Raw genomic sequence first — 19535 nt, 5'->3', positions numbered from 1 at the left:
CCGCAGCTGATTTTTTCATCTGCTCGCCGTCCGCTGACGGGTTTGAAGATCCCAGCAACATATTTAAACATCCAGCACCTTCCCATCACTCTTTCCAGCCCATCTGTCTTCATCAGACTGTGCAGGCTGTCAGCAACCCAGAGGGAGAAGGCTAGCCGCCTCTAGAGGGAATCTGTTCCTCGATTCACCCACCCCACTTGGACTTCTACCCACTGCATCTGGAGTCTCCATCCACTTCCTGTAATAGATGCGGTATACCTTTTGACCTCTGTTGTGAGGTTTTCAAGCAGCCTTGTCGGGTGCAACTTCCCTTGCATTTCATCATCTTCACCAACCTCCTTATCCCTCTGCATGCCGTTGTGACCAACATCACTCCCCCCCCCCCCCCCCCACTCTCTTGAAAATGAAATGAAAATCGCTTATTGTCACAAGTAGGTTTCAATGAAGTTACTGTGAAAAGCCCCTAGTCGCCACATTCCGGCGCCTGTTCGGGGAGGCTGTTACGGGAATTGAACAGTGCTGCTGGCCTGCCTTGGTCTGCTTTCAAAGCCAGTGATTTAGCCCTGTGCTAAACAGCCCCCCCCCCCCCCCCCCCACACACACACTGCACTGCAGTCCTTCCTCATGGCTCCCCTTGTCATTGTCTGCCCACCGTATCCTATGGCCACGCTTCACACTCCCAGTCAGATTTTTGCGATGGCAGCATGGGGTCGTCCACAGCACAGTGCTGTTCAGATAAACACTGTGACACCAGGGGCAAGGAAACCCCTGTGCTAATCAGGCACAGTACTGATCCGACTCAGTGACAGAGGAGGGTCAATGGGTCCAGCGGAACAGGATGGAGATGGGAACTGGTCTTCCTCAGTAGAGTGGTGTGCAGCATGTGAGGCACAGCACTATAGCAGAAAGATATTGCACTCCCCCCAAAGTCTCTGGTGAACTGAGGACAGCCTTGTGCACACCACTCATTAGCAATTGGGTTGGACACTAATGTAAATTCCTACTGGCGCAATGCATGATTGGAAGGCCTGATGGGTTGCTGGCAGGCAGCTGTTATAATGAGCATTCATGAGATGCAGCTGAATATAAAAATGGTGTCCATGCCATTTGCCAGCGGGAAATGCAACCTGCTATTGGGAGAATTGCAAAGGAATTTTACGCTTGCAGGTTTCCGACGTTTTGGTTCCTACTGAGGGCTGGTTGGCAAAATTTCATCCAGTATTTCCTAGTTCTGAGATGACTTGTTTGGTACCCTAATGGACTATTCTAAAGGTGGAATGACCTGGATTTGTAATTTTCAAGAATGATAAGAGCTTGATTATGCCCTCTGGAGGAGGAAAGGAAGAACAACTATTGGAGACAATGAGTTGACCTCTGTGATAACTTGTAAAATTCTCCCAACTCTTAAACTCTAAACAACATTTTTTTTCTCCTCCCTTGTCTCTATAATGCATGCCCACCTGTACAGGCAAGCATTGCAGGAGGATTATACATAGATACATAGAAGATAGGAGCAGGCGGAGGCCTTTTGGTCCTTCGAGCCTGCTCCACCATTCATCATGATCATGGCTGGTCATCCAAATCCTGCTTTCTCCCCATAGCCTTTAATCCCCTTCTCCCCAAGTGCTATATCTAGCCGCCTCTTGAATATATTCAAAGTTTTAGCATCAACTACTTCCTGTGGTAATCAATTCCACAGCCTCACCACTCTCTTTGTGTGAAGAAATGGCTCCTTGTGTGTCCGAAATGGTTTACCCTGAATCCTCAGACTGTGATTGTTGTGCAACTCCGCACCTAAAGCCTCGCAAGAATAAAATGACCATGGGGCAGTTGTCAATTGGACCATGTTATGTATGAGAGTCAATCTGGGGCCTCTGAGAAAGCTACAGTAAATATCAAAGTCTCTCCACCCCTAACCCAATATAGCACTCAAATTACCTGCTGGAAAGTTCAGTACAGAGACATACAGGTCTAATGACTGATAAGTCCATACTACATGGAGATGGGAGCAATTATCTGTACACATGGCGACTAGGGGCTTTTCACAGTAACTTGAAAGCCTACTTGTGACAAGTGATTATTATTATTATTTACATATTTCAGCCTCTAGAACTGAGGTGATGAGAAATTCCTTCACTGAGTTGTCATTCTTTGGAATTCCCCACCCAGTGAGCTGTGAATGTTCAGTAATTGATTATATATTTAAGACCGGTCGATATGTGGATACTGAGGAAATTGAGGGATATGTGAATAGTGCAGGGGGGGGGGAGGGTAGCTGAGGTAAAAGGTCAGGCATGATAGTCAAAATGGCTAAATCGTGTTTTTCTTGCTGTATTAACTGAGTAGTTGCTTCTCTTGCCAATATCACTATTGTAAAAGCTACATACAAGTTAGTTTGTACAGAGTTTCCTGAAGTAACTTATTTGTTCGCGGTGTGTGGGCATCGCTGGCTAGGCTAATATTTATTGCCCACGAAGGTGGTTTTAAGCCATTGCATTGAACCACTGCAGTCCACGTGGTGTAGGTACATCTGCAATGCTGTTGGGAAAGGGTTGGTTTAGCACAGGGCTAAATAGCTGGCTTTTAAAGCAGAGCAAGGCAGACCAGCAGCGCGGGTTCAATTCCTGTACCAGCCTCCCTGAACAGGTGCCGGAATGTGGCGACTAGGGGCTTTTCACAGTAACTTCATTTAAAGCCTACTTGTGACAATAAGCGATTTTCATTTCATTTCATTTTGACCCAGTTACCAATTTGACCCAGTTACCAAGAAGGAAGATATAGAACATAGAACATTACAGCGCAGTACAGGCCCTTCGGCCCTCGATGTTGCGCCGACCTGTGAAACCACTCTAACGCCCATCTACACGATTCCCTTATCGTCCATATGTCTATCCAATGACAATTTGAATGCCCTTCGTGTTGGTGAGTCCACTACTGTTGCAGGCAGGGCATTCCACGCCTGAGTCAAGAACCTACCTCTGACATCTGTCTTGTATCTATATAGTTCCAAGTCTTGAATGGGGTGGTGTTTCCATGCATCATCTGTTCTTGTCCCCTTCTGGGTGGTGTCGGGGGTTTGGAAGGTGCTGTCGAAGGCACCTTTAGTGAGTTGCTGCAGTGCATCTTGCAGATGGTACACACTGCTGCCACTGTGTTGGCAGTGGGAGTGAATGCTTAAGGTGGTATATGGGGTGCCTGGAGCATGGATCTTGGCAAGTTTCTTGTGTTGTTGCTGTTGCACTCATCCAATCGCGAGACCAACAGGAATGCGCAATAAACACTGGCCGAGTCAGCGCCCACATGAAAATGTACAAAGCTTTCTTTTACATATTTGCTTTCAAATATGTAAACCTTTTTTGACATTTTTTGCCATGATTAATGAAAGCGATATTATTTTTTTTTAAAGTCCTTCAACATTTATTGTGAATTTTGAGCTTCACATCCCTAGGGTCCAGATCATTTGATCCCGATATTTGATTGGCAATATTTAAGCATTTATTCTGAGCCCAGCAGTAAGAGGATTGCACTGGCACCACCCACCCAGCCGCTGGGGATTTGACACCACATGGAATACAACTCCAGAATAACTGGACCAAATCCATGTACAATTAAATAATATGCTGCTGTTCAAGCTCTTGAGCCATCATGCTGAACTGTTGACCAGGAAATCATGATTTGACTCTCGTTATGATCCCATTGAGGTCCACGTTTAATGGAGTCCCCATGAAGCCAGCGGATAGAAAACCTATGGACAAAATTTTGCTTTGATTTTAACTTGTACTATAACATACCAGTCAAAATCAACATAACTTCAATATCCTTCACCTGTTAATGTTCAAAAGGGAACATTTTCACTTTAAATCAGTTGATGCATCAAAGGCACCCTTCATGTAGTCACACGCACTTATAGAATCATAGAATCATAGAAGTTTACAGCATGGAAACAGGCCCTTTGGCCCAACCAGTCCATGCCGCCCAGTTTTTACCATTAAGCTAGTCCCAGTTGCCCGCACTTGGCCCATAACCCTCTATACCCATCTTACCCATGTAACTATCTAAATGCTTTTTGAAAGACACAATTGTACCCGCCTCTACTACTACCTCTGGCAGCACATTCCAGACACTCACTACCCTCTGAGTGAAGAAATTGCCCCTCTGGGCCCTTCTGAATCTCTCCCCTCTCACCTTAAACCTATGCCCTCTAGTTTTAGACTCCCCTACCTTTGGGAAAAGATGTTGACTATCTACCTTATCTATGCCCCTCATTATTTTATAGACCTCTATAAGATCACCCCTAAGCCTCCTACGCTGCAGGGAAAAAAGTCCCAGTCTACCCAGCCTCTCCTTATAACTCAAACCATCAAGTCCCGCTAACATCCTAGTAAATCTTTTCTGCACTCTTTCTAGTTTAATAATATCCTTTCTATAATAGGGTGACCAGAACTGCACACAGTATTCCAAGTGTGGCCGTACCAATGTCTTGTACAACTTCAACAAGACGTCCCAACTCCTGTATTCAATGTTCTGACCAATGAAACCAAGCATGCCGAATGCCTTCTTCACCACCCTGTCCACCTGCGACTCCACCTTCAAGGAGCTATGAACCTGTACTCCTAGATCTTTGTTCTATAACTCTCCCCAACGCCATACCATTAACTGAGTAGGTCCTGGCCTGATTCGATCTGCCAAAATGCATCACCTCACATTTATCTAAATTAAACTCCATCTGCCATTCGTCGGCCCACTGGCCTAATTGATCAAGATCCCGTTGCAATCCTAGATAACCTTCTTCACTATCCACTGTGCCACCAATCTTGGTGTCATCTGCAAACTTACTAACCATGCCTCCTAAATTCTCATCCAAATAATTTATATAAATCACAAATAACAGTGGACCCAGCACCGATCCCTGAGGCACACCACTGGTCACAGGCCTCCAGTTTGAAAAACAACCCTCTACAACCACCCTCTGCCTTCTGTCGTCCAGCCAATTTTGAATCCAATTGGCAACCTCCCCCTGGATCCCGTGAGCTTTAACCTTCTGCAACAACCTACCATGCGGTACCTTGTCAAAGGCTTTGCTAAAGTCCATGTAGACAACGTCTACTGCACTGCCCTCATCTACCTTCTTGGTCACTCCCTCAAAAAACTCAATCAAATTTGTGAGACATGATTTTCCACGCACAAAGCCATGCTGACTGCCCCGAATCAGTCCTTGCCTCTCTAAATGCTTGTAGATCCTGTCTCTCAAAATACCTTCTAGCAACTTACCTACTACAGACGTTAGGCTCACCGGTCTGTAGTTCCCAGGCTTTTCCCTGCTGCCCTTCTTAAACAAGGGCACAACATTCGCCACTCTACAATCTTCAGGCACCTCACCTGTGGCTGCCGATGATTCAAATATCTCGGTTAGGGGACCCGCAATTTCCTCCCTAGCCTCCCACAACATCCTGGGATACATTTCATCAGGTCCCGGGGATTTATCTACCATGATGCGCTTTAAGACTTCCAGCACCTCCTCCTCTGTAATATGCACACTTCTCAAGACATCACTATTTATTTCCCTTAGTTTCCTAACATCCATGCCTTTCTCCACCGTGAATACCGATGAGAAATATTCATTCAGGATCTCACCCAACTCTTGTGGCTCTGCACATAGATGTCCTTGTTGATCCTTAAGAGGCCCGACTCTGTCCCGAGTTACTCTTTTCCCCTTTATGTATCTGTAGAATCTCTTTGGATTCTCCCTTGCATTATTTGCCAAAGCAATTTCATGTCCCCTTTTTGCCCTCCTGATTTCCCTCTTAACTCTATTACGACAATCTCTATACTCTTCAAGGGATCTACTTGATCCCAGTTGCTTATGTACGTCATATGCCTCCTTCTTCTTTTTGACCAGAGTCTCAATATCTCGAGTCATCCAGGGTTCCCTACTTCTACCAGCCTTGCCCTTCACTCTAAAGGGAATGTGCTTACCCTGCACCCTGGTTAACACATTTTTAAAAGCCTCCCATTTACCAGCCGTCCCTTTGCCTGCCAATAGTCTCCCCCAATCTACCTCTGTAAGTTCCTGTCTGATACCATCAAAATTGGCCTTGCCCCAATTAAGAATTTTAACTCTTGGGCCAGACCTATCACTCTCCATAGCTATCTTAAAACTAATGGAATTATGGTCACTTGTCCCAAAGTGATCCCTCACTAGCACTTCTGTCACTTGCCCTTCCTTATTTCCCAAGACGAGGTCAAGTTTTGCCCCCTCTCTAGTCGGTCCATCCACATACTGAATGAGAAATTCCTCCTGAATACACTCAACAAATTTCCCTCCATCCAAGCCCCTAATGCTATGGCTGTCCCAGTCAATGTTGGGAAAGTTAAAGTCCCCTACTACTACCACCCTATTATTCTTGCAGCTATCTGTAATCTCCTTACATATTTGCTCCTCAATTTCCCGCTGACTATTTGGGGGCCTGTAGTACAGTCCTACCAAGGTGATCTCTCCCTTCTTATTTTTCAGTTCCACCCATATAGACTCAGTGGGCGAACCCTCGGATATATCCCCTCTAAGTACTGCCGTGATGTTCTCCCTAATCAAAAACGCCACTCCCCCTCCTCTCTTACCTCCTGTTCTATCCTTTCTATAGCATCTGTACCCCGGAACATTGAGCTGCCAGTCCTGCCCCTCCCTTAGCCATGTTTCAGTCATAGCTATAATATCCCAGTCCCATGTGCCCGTCCATGCCCTGAGTTCATCCGCTTTGCCCGTCGGGCCCCTTGCATTGAAATAAATGCAGTTTAATGTAGACCTTCATTGCTCTCTGCCCTGCTTTCTCTGGTCATGCTTTACACACTCTCCCTTCCTGCCTTTTGTTTCTGTCCCCACTGACTTCCTACATCGGTTCCCATCCCCCTGGCACATTAGTTTAAACCCTCCCCAACTGCACTAGCAAACACCCCCCCCAAGAACATTGGTTCCGGTCCCACCACATTTGTGCATTACTTCTGCACAAATGTGCAATCTGTCTTTGCATCTCCTGTGTTATGCCCTCAATCATTTTAGCATGAGTCACGTTCATCAGCAGACACATTGCATCCAAAGTCCCTGATACTGATGAGGTACTTGCAAACCCCCTCTCACTTGGGTCATGCCAATCCTTGTGCCAGACTTTTGCTCCTTTTATATGACCGGTGGGCTCCGGCAACACCAGCAACAGCAATTCCACAACCCTTTTACCTTCCTGTTTTTCAGCTCGCTGTTATTTCTAATTGGACAACGCACACAATAACGCAGTCTCTGCCATATTCTGAGACCTGCTTCAACATCTGGAACTATTTGAAGACTGCTAGACAGAAACCTGTTCCATTTGAGAAGGGGTAGAGTGGGTTAGGATGGAGGAGGAATCTTGTAAGGGGTCTAGTTCGAGGGCTATGGTGACGGCAGCGTTGCCAATGGCTCCAAGTAGGTATTCAAGGAGCCTGGTGGTGCAGTCCACAATGAAGATATGGGGCGAGATTCTCCGACCCCCGCCGGGTCGGAGAATCGCCGGGGGCCGGCGTGAATCCCGCCCCCGCTGGTTCCTGAATTCTCCACCACCGGATTTTCGGCAGGGGCGGGAATCGCGCCGTGCCGGGCACCCCCCCCCCCCCGCGCGATTCTCCGGCATGGGCCGTAGTCCCGCCGCTAAAATGCCTGTCCCGCCGGCGTAGATTAAACCACCTACCTTAAAGGCGGCACGGGCGGGCTCCGGGGTCCTGGGGAGGGGGGGGGGGGGGGGCCGCAGGGCGATCTGGCCCCGGGGGTGCCCCCACGGTGGCCTGGCCCACGATCGGGGCCCACCGATCTGCAGGCGGGCCTGTGCCGTGGGGGCACTTTTTCCCTTCCGCCTTCGCCACGGTCTCCACCATGGCGGAGGCGGAAGAGACTCCCTCCACTGTGCATGCGCGGGAATGACGTCAGCGGCCGCTGACGCTCCCGTGCATGCGTCGCCCGGAGATGTCATTTCCGCGCCAGCTGGCGGGGCACCAAAGGCCTTTTCCGCCAGCTGGCAGGGTGGAAATTCGTCCGGCGCCAGCCTAGCCCCTTAAGGTTGGGGCTCGGCCCCCCAAGATGCGGAGCATTTAACACCTTTGGGGCGGCGCGATACCTGACTGATTTGCGCCGTTTTGGGCGCCAGTCGGCAGACATCACGCCGTTTACGGAGAATTTCGCCCCTGGTATCAGTTGAGGAGGCATTTTTGGGTGGAAGGGATGTCGGTGCTAATGCCGCTGTGTGAGAATCATGGGTTTGAGCCGTGGGGGGTGGATAGTGTATATAGGAGGTGGTGCTGGTCAAGGTGAGGGTTCACCAATCTGGAGGAGCTAAGGGAGAGGGTAGAGCTGCCGAGGGGGAGTGAGTTCAGGTATCTGCAGGTTAGGGACTTGGTGCGAAAGGTCTGGAGGGGGTTCCCCAGGTTACAGGGATACAGCCTGCTGGAGCAATTCTGATTCCGAATGTAGAAGGGGAGGGAAGAATTGGGGATATATACGTGGCTGGGGGAGCAGAGAGGCGAGCGGGTGAAGATCAAGGAGAAATGGGAAAGGGAGTTGGGAGGGGATATCAATTGGGGAGTATGGAGTGAGGCACTGCGAAGGGTAAACGGGACCTCCTCTTGTGCAAGAATGAGCCTGATACAGTTTAAGGTGGAGCACAGGGTGCATATGACTCTGGCGAGAATGAGTGGGTTCTTTCGTGGGGTAGCAGATGAGTGTGAGAGGTGTGGGCGGGGGCCAGCAAATCACGCGCACATGTTTTGGGGTTGTGAAGAATTGGTAAGATTCTGGGCGGGAGTGTTCGTGGTCTTAGCCAGGATAGTGCAGGAGGTGGTGGACCCAGATCCTTTGGTGGCGATATTTGGGGTTTCAGAGACGCCGGTGCTCATGGAGAGGAGGAAGGCTGATGTCTTGGCCTTCGCCTCTCTGACTGCACGGCGGCGAATTTTGCTGGAGTGGCGGTCAGCATCGCCACCGGGGGTAGCAGCATGGTTGGGTGACCTGCACGACTACCTGCAATTGGAGAAGATAAAGTATGAGTTAAGGGGCTCTTCAGGGGGGTTTGAGAAAAGGTGGGGGATGTTTGTGACCGTGTTTGAGGGGCTGTTGTGGTGGAGGGGGGTGAAAAAGGGAAAAAATCTGTACAGACTGTACAGTTGATTGTTGGGAAGTATAGTTTCCCAGGGTGTTAATTCACTAACCTGTTTTGATACATGTTTGTAATAAAATACATTTGAAAAGATACCTGTTCCATTTGGAGAGAACCTTTGCTTGTTTCCTCTACCCAGGTTTTCCAGTGTTTTTAACTGTCAAATAGGAAACAGTGGCTGACTCAACCCCACTGCAATTGGCATTCACTTCATCCTTTGTTTTGTTTCTTAGCTTCCATCCCCAGGTCACATGGACATTCTTGGAATCTAATAGTGTAGTCATGGCCACATAACATATGTTTCCTTGAAGTGGTCAATGTGCATCCCTCCCTTATTGAATGTATGCTTGGTTCGATTTTAAACATTGCCCAGCGGAGACGCATTGGCGTAAACATATAAATTTGTTTATAAACTACTACTGATATTCAGTCGAAAAGTTTTAGATAATGAAAATGGGGATACAAAGTTTAAAATGCAGGTAAAAGAAAGATACTTTGAGATTTAAAATCCGTCTCTTGTGATACTGATGGATTCTGCAGTCAGTGTCGTCATGATATTCAGATAAACCTATCATGGTGCAAACACACATAGACACTGATGGACAGATCAACGGACCAATCAACACACACAACACCACAGCCAATCACAGGCAAGAGCATACACACTACAAAACAGGGAACATGACACTTCCCGCTCATTCCAGCAGGAGACAGCTCAGGGCACAGAGCTCACAGGGTGCCACTCAGACATACACCATGTGCTGAGTGCCTCTCTAAGATAGTGTTAGGGCTGTGTCCACAGGTTAACGGGTAAATTACGAACCACAGTCATAAGTTTGCAGATGTTGTTATCAAGAGTAATAAAACAGAGTTGTACCATCTACAACAGTGTTGGTTCGTCTGTATAGCAGAACACCCAACACGACAAGTGTCTGTCTTTTTCAGCTCAGCAGGATTTTAGGGAGAGAGAAAATGTCCTTTTCCTCTCGTCACGTCACTTGTAGATTTCTTGGACATGGCAGAAACAGCAGTTGATTTCTTCAAACTTTCCTCTTTGTCCTCCCTTGGTCAAAAACCCCCTCTGAAGTTGTTTTCAGCATTCCTCCTGGTGTTCGGAGCACCAGAGGTTGAATTTTCCCTCTTTTTCTCAGAGACGGGATGGTTGCTGTATCATGTGATCTGGACAAACTGCCAGGTCAACTTCCAAGCAGTGGTAGCCGAAGTCCCCTAATCAGCTGCAGTATTTAAAGCGGGTCAAGGCCGGAATTTTCTGGCTGTTGCCTCCGTGAAATTTTCCGGTTCTGCCGACGGTGAACTTTCACCGTAGGCTACCTGGCAGTGGCAGGTGCATACACTGGGAAACTCCGTTGACAGCAGGGGGGGGGGATCTTCTGATGCCACCACCAACCAATGGCAGGCTGCCTGCCTCTATCACCGCGAACCACGCTGCAGGGGGTGGAGAAAATCCAACCCCAAGGCTTTCACATGTCCAGGGAAAAGTACTTTCAAGCATGTCCACTTCATAATCCACTTGAAACTTTCTGGAAGCTCAGTCACACTGCAGGGGGAAGGGGAAAGGCCAGGTGACTTTCGGCAGCCATCTTTATGGCTTCTTATGTCCATTTAAAAAAAAAAAAAAAAAAATAATGCTAACCTTTGCAAAATCTAAAATATCACAACTACATGCCCGCTTGTGACATTGTCAAAGGACAGCACGGTAGCAGAGTGGTTAGCATTGTTGCTTCACAGCTCCAGGGTCCTGGGTTTGATTCCCAGCTTGTTTTACTGTCTGTGGAGTCTACACATTTTTCCCGCCCCCCCCCCCCCCCCCCCCCCCCGTCTCTCCGTGGGTTTCCTCCGGGTGCTCCGGTTTCCTCCCACAAGTCCCGAAAGACGAGCTGTTAGGTAATTTGGACATTCTGAATTCTCCCTCTGTGTAGGGTGCCGGAATGTGGCAACTAGGGGCTTTTGTTTTTAATGCTTTTGTTTTCTTGCAGTTGTATTGAATATTTGACTAGTACATTCTCATTTTCACATCTATTCTCTATGTGAAGGCATTATACTAAGTCGCAAACACTTTTCCTTGCCTATTTTAATGCTAGTAAATTTTCTCCATCAAATAAATTTGAAGTGATGATTAACAACCGAACCATGGGTCCCCAATCAGGAACAACCATAGGTTCGCCCCAGGAAGAATGGATGGAGGATTTCAGAGCTGGTTCCAGTTGGGAATTAGGAGGGTGGGAGATTTATTTATAGATGGGACTTTTGCGAGCTTGGGAGCATTGGAGGAAAAGTATAAGTTGCCCCGGGGAAATTTCTTGAGATATATGCAGGTGAGGGCATTTACTTAGACAACAGGTGAGGGAATTTCCATTGCTCCCGACACAGGGGATACAGGACAGGGTGCTTTCAGGGGTGTGGGTCGGAGAGGGCAAGGTGTCAGAGATTTACCGAGAGATGAGGGAAGAGGGGGAGGAGTCGGTGGGCGAACTAAAAGGAAAGTGGGAAGAAGAACTAGGGGAGGAGATAGAGGAGGGTATGTGGGCTGATGCCCTAAGCAGGGTAAATTCCTCTTCCTCATGCGCCAGGCTTAGCCTGATTCAATTTAAGGTGCTACATAGAGCACACATAACGGGAGCAAGATTGAACAGGTTCTTTGGAGTGGAGGACAAATGTGGGAGGTGTGGCGGGAGCCCGGCAAACCACGCACATATGTTTTGGGCATGCCCGGCACTGGAAGGGTATTGGAAGGGAGTGACGGGAGTGATTTCGCGGGTGGTGAGGGCCCGGGTCAAACCAGGCTGGGGGTTAGCTCTATTTGGAGTTGCAGAAGAGTCGGGAGTGCAGGAGGCGAAAGAGGCCGACGTTGTGGCCTTTGCGTCCCTAGTAGCCCGGCGCAGGATCCTACTCATGTGGAAGGAGGCGAAACCCCCCGGACTGGAGGCCTGGGTAAATGATATGGCGGGGTTCATTAAACTGGAGCAGATAAAGTTTGCCCTGAGAGGATCGGCTCAAGGGTTCACCAGGCGGTGGCAGCCATTTCTCGACTACCTAGGGGAACGTTAGAGGGAAGACAGATGACCAGCAGCAGCAACCCAGGGGGAGGGGGGGGGGGGGGTGGGGGGGGGGGGGGGGGGGGAGGGGGGGTTTAGTTTAGGTCAAAGATAAAGGGGTTTTGTTACTTGTGTATTGTTTAAAATTTCTGTATTGTTATTGTTGCGTTTGCTTTGTAAGAGGGGAAAAATTGTTGTTTGGGAAAAAATTTTCAATAAAACATTTATTAAAAAAAAAAAAAAACAACCGAACCATGGGAAGCGAATGGTCACAAAATAGCATTGAGGTGTTTGTAAACCTTTTTAGAATCCTCTAACATTTTTAATGTCATAATTATGTCCAAATTGCTTTTGCTGAACTTGATTGGTAGCCCTCTCAATCTCTGATTCAGAAAGACTTGTGGGTTCAAGTCTCACTTTGGCGACTTGAACACACAATCCAGACTAACACAAATCCAGTCATGAAGTGCTATCTTTCAGATGAAGCATTAAACCGAAGCACCAATTGCCCTTTCGAGTAGGTGTCATACCATTTCAAGGAATTCTCCCTGATATCCTGGTCGACATTGATCCCTGAACCAGCCTTTCTTAGCGTGATAGTGACCAGATAATTGATTTGTTTGTGGGACCTTGGCTGTGTGGATATTTTCACGTTTTGTGCCTTGCCGTAGAGACTGCGTTTTATCTGTTTTCTCTTTTTCAGTATATCTTGTTACAATGCCAGCAATAATCTAGATGATTTTTTGCGTGGATATAATTACGATGAGCTTTGTCAGTCTTCAACCAAGATCGGAGAAGTGGTAAACCAAGCTGTGAATAGAATTCGGTATAATTATTTTGAGAATGACTTTAAATGTACTGTGTTCTTACCTGAAATGGATTCTGTTCTGTTACTGCTATCTAATTAGTTTGAATAAATATTGGCATATTATCCACTGTATGAATACTTGCATAAGCTTGTTAAAAGCTCAAATTATGGCAGCCTTTTACTAATATTTTTGCTTTATTACATGGAATGTGTTGCAGAAAATTATAATCCTGTTTTGTTCTGAGCAAGTATTCAGAATAACTCTAGTGCTAATCTTTATTGAACAGGTAAGTACAGTTGAAAGGCTTTTGGTCAATTTCAGCATCCTTCTGAATAGTTTTCTCTGCCACAATATCAAATTGTCTCGAGTGAGGAGAGTTTTTTGCATCCTTTTACAAAAAACATTTTTAGATGTTTAATAGCGCTCTTGTGAAGATGCTTCCCAACATCAAAGCTAAATAGTAATTGCTTTTACCAGATTATAATCCCCCTCTTTAGTTTGAAATAGTAATCCGTATCCACTTTTTTTTCTAGTTCAATGTATACAGGAATACAGCTGCTCTGCCATTCAAATGTGATCATCCCTGCCCTGGTGACCTATCTCCATAACCCCTATGTCCAGTTGATTAATCGCAGATTGATCAACCTTTGGATTATTGTTAATCTTAACACCTCCATATAGCACCTCAATATACAAACCCTTCTCAACACCCTTTCATATGCAATTTTTTTCTCTCTCTCTCTCTCTCTATCTCTCTCTCTATCTCTATCTCTCTCTCTATCTCTCTCTCTATCTCTCTCTCTATCTCTCTCTCTCTATCTCTCTCTCTCTCCCTCCCCCTCTCTCTCTCTCTCTCTTTCCCCCCCCCCCCCCCCACACACACACACACTCTTTCTTCTGACCTTTTTTGGACTTTGATGTCTGCTTGGCATTTTTGTTAGTTATCCTGCTTGCAATCTTCTCAAATGAAGATTTTCCTAATGTATGGCAATCAAAAACAGGAATGTCGCAGTCATGCCTACAGTGTCTCATTTGAGTGAGACATTCCAAAAACCTTCCCCTTTTGTGTAGAATGAGGTGGAGTGTGTTGTTAAGACAGCAGGATATTTGACGAGGCAAATGATTTGAGAAGCCTGTAAGCTACAGTGGAGAACAAAACGTTTCTGGACTTTGCAACCAATGGAGCGAAACAACCTTTTCAAGAGCCGTACTACGTGTTCCTATTTAGAGTAGGCAGTATTGCTGCCAATAATTTATACACTCTTTTATGTTGTGGTAAATTTAACCTAGTTTTGTCTTGCTTTATTTCAGAGGTGCATGTAATAACATTGCTGGAAGGAAAATTATAATTGCGAAAGCAGTCAATATAACATGTGCTAGTAAGACATGGAAAGATGCAAATTTTCAGTAAGTGCTTGGTTCCTGATCCAAATTCTTTGAACATATCTCGAACCATATCTATTGATTTATCTGACAAAGGTTTGAAAATGTTTAATCTATGCCATTTGACTTCTAGTTATCGTGTTCATACTGCCCTTTTGAGGCGTTTTTCTTCATGTCATGTATGTCCACATTTGAAATGGAGTTTACCTAACTTGTCATGCAGATTGTGAACTTGGGTGACTGAAGAGTTTGAAAACATTGATCTCCGATGTTGTATTTGTGGAATGATGTAGCATGGAAGGAAGTCATTTGATCCATTGTGCCTGCGCTATGCCCAGAGCTGTCCAATTAGTCCCCTACCCTGTAAATCTATTTCATGGGTCAGAGTGTTGTGTTATTGGCCTCCTGACAGAAACATGCCATGTGAGTTTGGTAACAAATGCTGGGATTCTTGCTGAACAGCAGACTATATACAGGGTTACAGGAGAGCTCTACATATACAATGGAAGATTAACACTACTCCAGCTGTTGTGTGACATGTTGTCTTGCATCACTTCCTGCAGTGATATATTTTAACTGTACACAATTGATGTGCTAATCAGAACACTGCACTACATGCGTTAAAGTAATATCCGAATATTACCCACAACCCATTTTCCTTACATAAAAATATTACAGAAACAGAATATTGATATCCTGTGAATGCAATTTACACTGATGTTAAATCTTTGGGGGCGATTCTCCAAGCCGGCGCTGAGCCGGAGAATCACCGCAACCACGCCCTGACGCCGGCGCGCGACTCTCCTCGGTGCGGAGAATCGGCGCGTTTGGCGCAACGCTGGCTGCGGGAATCGGCGGGGCCGCTAATTCTCCGGCCTGGATGGGCCGAGCGGCCGCGCCAATACAACAGAATCCTGCTGGTGCCGTTCACCCCTGTGGGGGCCAGAATAGGTCGTGTCCGGTCCCTGTTCGCGCCATCGTGAAACGCGATGGCGTTCACGACGGCGCGAACACTTGGCCTCCATATCGGAGAATCGCCCCCTTTGTCTTTGAAATGCTCTGTCTCTCGGAGATCTGGAGTTAAGCATAGAATTTACAGTGCAGAAGGAGGCCACCCGGCCCATCGAGTCTGCACTGGCCCCTACAAAGAGCAGACCACTGAAGCCGATGTATCTACCCTATCCCCGTAATAGACTAACCCCCACTTAACATAATTTGGACACTGAGGTCAATTTAGCATGGCCAATCCACTCAACCCGCACACCTTTGTCAATACTGCTCTTGTTTGGTGTAGTTGTGCTGGTTTTCTTCCTCAATCCACTCAAACCAAACATAAACATCTTCTCAATTCTTTCCTCCTCAAATGACGCCCCCACCCCCCATTTTGGGATTGCTTATTGCAGTTACCACTGCAGGGAACCAGGTTCTTTTTGTTGAGTGGATAACTCCTGCTCTATATCCAAATGAGGCAACTTCACACTGTACACCTTTGTTATGACACCCTGGGCGAGTGCACGGTCAATTCCAGCCCCACGGGCTCCAGAGCCCCAACATAAGTGAATTAACCAATAATTTGGATATGTTTCTGAGATCTTTGACTTTTGATTGCACCAGATTTGTAGGTAAAACTTAGTAACTGCTTATTTATAACAAGAGCAGAGAAAAACATGGAATATTGATACTAGAACAACAGCCTGCTAATTTAATTAGTTCCCCCCCCCCCCCTTTGCCACCCTACCCTCTACCCATGCGCACACAAGACAGACACACAGAGGGAAGGATCAAAATAGTGGGGATTAAAAGGGGCGAGAGATAAGTATCTTCGCTGCTTGAGGTTATAGCCTTTGTAATTGGCAATATTCTCAGGATGCGGAGTGTTGAAACCCATCAGTTGGATTGGACCTTCAGAATGTGCCTTCAATCCGAACTCGCAGGCTGTGGAATTTCCTCTGGGCAGTCACTGCCACTTTTATTAATCTGGGCCTTCACACTGAAGATTCACCTTCAGGTATGTTTAATTCTGGCTGACCCCCATCAGATTACCTCTCCGACTCATTGTGGTAACGTTAGATTTCTCTACCTGAGCATTTAAAAGATTTCTGACCACTCTGCTCATCTGCCGTTGGCCTGGAACTTCCAGAGTTAAAAGAAGGTTTTCACAAAATCTAGCTTGTTTGCAACCTTTTTAATCGGAAGTGAAACTCTTACAAGCTGGTTAGGGAGAGTCTTAATCACGAGGCATTAGATGAGAGAGAGTTCAAGTCTGTGCCTCCCCTCTCCTGTTTCAAATGAAACTAACTCAAAATGGGGTCTTGTGCTTTTCTGCAGAATCTTCTGCAGAATCTTCTGCAGAATCTTCTGGAACTCCCCACACCAATCAACATCCAGAGGAAAGCAAATACCTGGATTTCACAACAGCTTATTGGCTGCCAGCCAAGTCCATCAAAATGTTATCAGTGGGCCGTACCAAATAGCTCATTGGACTGCAGAGGTTCTTGGGCCAGGCCAAATAGCACATTATACTGGGATGTTCTTTGGAATTAATTTTAAAAGCAAAGATTGTAGAAGCCAGTATAACAGAATATAAAAGAATTGCATAGGGAAAAGAAGGTATAAACATGGGGTTCCTTACACCTGTCACATGTAGACTTAAATCTCCAGAAATCTCTCCTGCATTGATAATCTGGTCCGAGGATAACTCTGAAAATGTTGTTCTGATCAGCCTTCCAAGCTGATTTCAGCTGGTGATGGTCTGTAAATGTAACATTGCAGTTTATGAGCAATTTGACTACAAGAACCATCCTCGCAGTGAGGTGGTAGATAGATCCCTTCTCTGTCAAATGATTGGAAATTTTGAAATGTCACTAGGAGTATATCATTGCCTCATGGTAAATAAATCAGTTGCTATCTTCAACAATGGGTATGATGGAACCTTGCGAGGATAGAGCAGTTCTTTGTGCTGGGTTGGTTGGTGCTCTTGGCATGCCTCCCGCAACTTCACAACTCTTTCAGGAGCACTGTTTATCCCAGGCCAATAATACATTGTTTCCCTCATAGAATTTAGAATTTATAGTGCAGAAGAAGGCCATTTGGCCCATCGAGTCTGCACCGGCCCTTGGAAAGAGCATCCTGCTTAAGCCCACACCTCCATCCTATCCCTGTAACCCAGTAATCCCACCTAACCTTTTGGACACCATGGGGCAATTTACCATGGCCAGTCCACCTAACCTGCACATCTTTGGACTGTGGGAGGAAACCGGGGTGCCCGGAGGAAACCCACGCAGACACTGGGAGAACGTGTAGACTCTGCACAGTCACCCAAGGGGGAATTGAACCCGGGACCTTGCCACTGTGAAGCATCAGTGCTAACCACTGCTACCGTTGTACCAGTCTGCCATGAGGGACCTTGTCAAATACCTTATTAAAGTCCATGTACAAAGAACAAAGAAAAGTACAGCACAGGAACAGGCCCTTCGGCCCTCCAAGCCCGTGCCGACCATGCTGCCCGACTAAACTACAATCTTCTACACTTCCTGGGTCCGTATCCCTCTATTCCCATCCTATTCATGTATTGTCAAGATGTCCCATAAACGTCACTATCGTCCCTGCTTCCACCACCACCTCCGGCAGCGAGTTCCAGGCACCCACTACCCTCTTGTGTATAAAAAGTTTTTTTTTTTTTTTTTTTTAAACGTACCTCTAACGTCTCATGTAAACCTTGCCCCTCCATGTAGACGACATCCACAGCCGTTTCCCTCATCAATTAATTTTGTCAGCTCCTCAAAATTTTTTATCAAGTTGGTAAGACATGACCTTCCCTGTACAACACCATGTTGTACTTTAAAAACCTTCCCTTCTAGCAATTTTTATTGATACATGAACATTTTTACCATTCTCTTCATTAGCAGTACCTATGACTTTAATGCTATCCATTATACACATACAACCTGGAACCAGGTAAGGTTCTGGTTATAACCCTCGACTGCTGATGGGGAATTTGATTATGGTAATGCCGTAGAATGCCAAGGAACGGATGGTTGGATGTTCTCTTGTTGGAGATGGATATTGTCTGGCACGTAGCAGGAATGTTACTTGCCACTTAAAGCCTGAATGTTATCCAGGTCTTCCTGCAGGCTGAAACAGACTGTGGAAGTCTCAAATGGTACAAAGCATTGATAATCATCAGCGACTATCCCCACTCCTGGCCTTTATAATGGAGAGAAGGTCATTGCTGAAGCAACTGAAGATGGTTGGATGTCGGACACGATCTACTGCAGCAATGCCCTGGGCTGAGATGGTTGGCCTTCAACAACCATGTTTATTTTCTGCTGGGTCTGACTCCAACCAGTCGAGGGGTCTCTCCTGATTTTCATTGACTTGTTAGGGTTGCTTGATGCCACCTTGCCAAATGCTGCCTGTCCAGGGCAATCACATTTGCCTCAAACCTCTGAAATTTAAACCTCTTGTCTTGGTTTATTCAGCAATTCTGGCTGTGATTGCACCTGCTTCAGCCTTATCTCGTGCACTGAAGTGCAGGGCATCCCCCATCATTGATGATGCATTATTTGTGGAGTTGCCACCTCCCAGTTACTTGTTCAATTGTCCACCACGATGCATGACTCTGGGTCTGTACTCGTTGGAGTTTAGAAGGATGAGGAGGGATCTTATTGAAACTTGCAGCATACTGCAAGGCTTCGATAGAGTGGACGTGGAGAGGATGTTTCCACTTGTAGGAAAAACTAGAACCAGAGGACACAATCTCAGACTAAAGGGACGATCCTTTGAAACAGAGATGAGGAGGAATTTCTTAAGCCAGAGGGTGATGAATCCGGAATTCTTTGCCGCAGAAGGCTGTGGAGGCCAAATCACTGAGTGTATTTAAGACAAATGTTAGAGGTGAAAATATTCACACGAGGGCCTGAGTATAGTTTTTTTTAAAAAAAAAAACAGTTTATTATGTCAGAATTCTGGGAGAGAAGGCCTGAGACTCTGCAGCCTATTGCCGGCACCTTTTCTCACTTGAGCTGAGGCTCACATGGGTTAATATACAGATTCAAGGGGCGGGTTCTTATTTACATACAATCAATCAACTATATTCTCGTCCCACTTTA

General features: G+C 46.4%; 1 protein-coding gene across 1 annotated transcript in view; it reads left to right on the top strand.

Annotated features, from left to right (window-relative positions):
• Positions 1-19535, top strand: part of LOC140406322 (anoctamin-5-like) — a gene marked incomplete at its 3' end in the record, with an annotated part of 79220 nt that overhangs the window by 42802 nt on the left and 16883 nt on the right. Inside the window, exons 6-7 of the mRNA XM_072494439.1 lie at positions 12936-13058; positions 14353-14448. Coding sequence (XP_072350540.1) covers positions 12936-13058; positions 14353-14448 — 219 coding nt within the window. The remainder of the gene's footprint in view (positions 1-12935; positions 13059-14352; positions 14449-19535) is intronic.

The sequence above is a fragment of the Scyliorhinus torazame genome, unplaced genomic scaffold (assembly GCF_047496885.1).
Source record: "Scyliorhinus torazame isolate Kashiwa2021f unplaced genomic scaffold, sScyTor2.1 scaffold_475, whole genome shotgun sequence".
NCBI classification, from domain to species: domain Eukaryota; kingdom Metazoa; phylum Chordata; class Chondrichthyes; order Carcharhiniformes; family Scyliorhinidae; genus Scyliorhinus; species Scyliorhinus torazame.
This window is presented reverse-complemented; position numbering and strand designations above follow the sequence as displayed.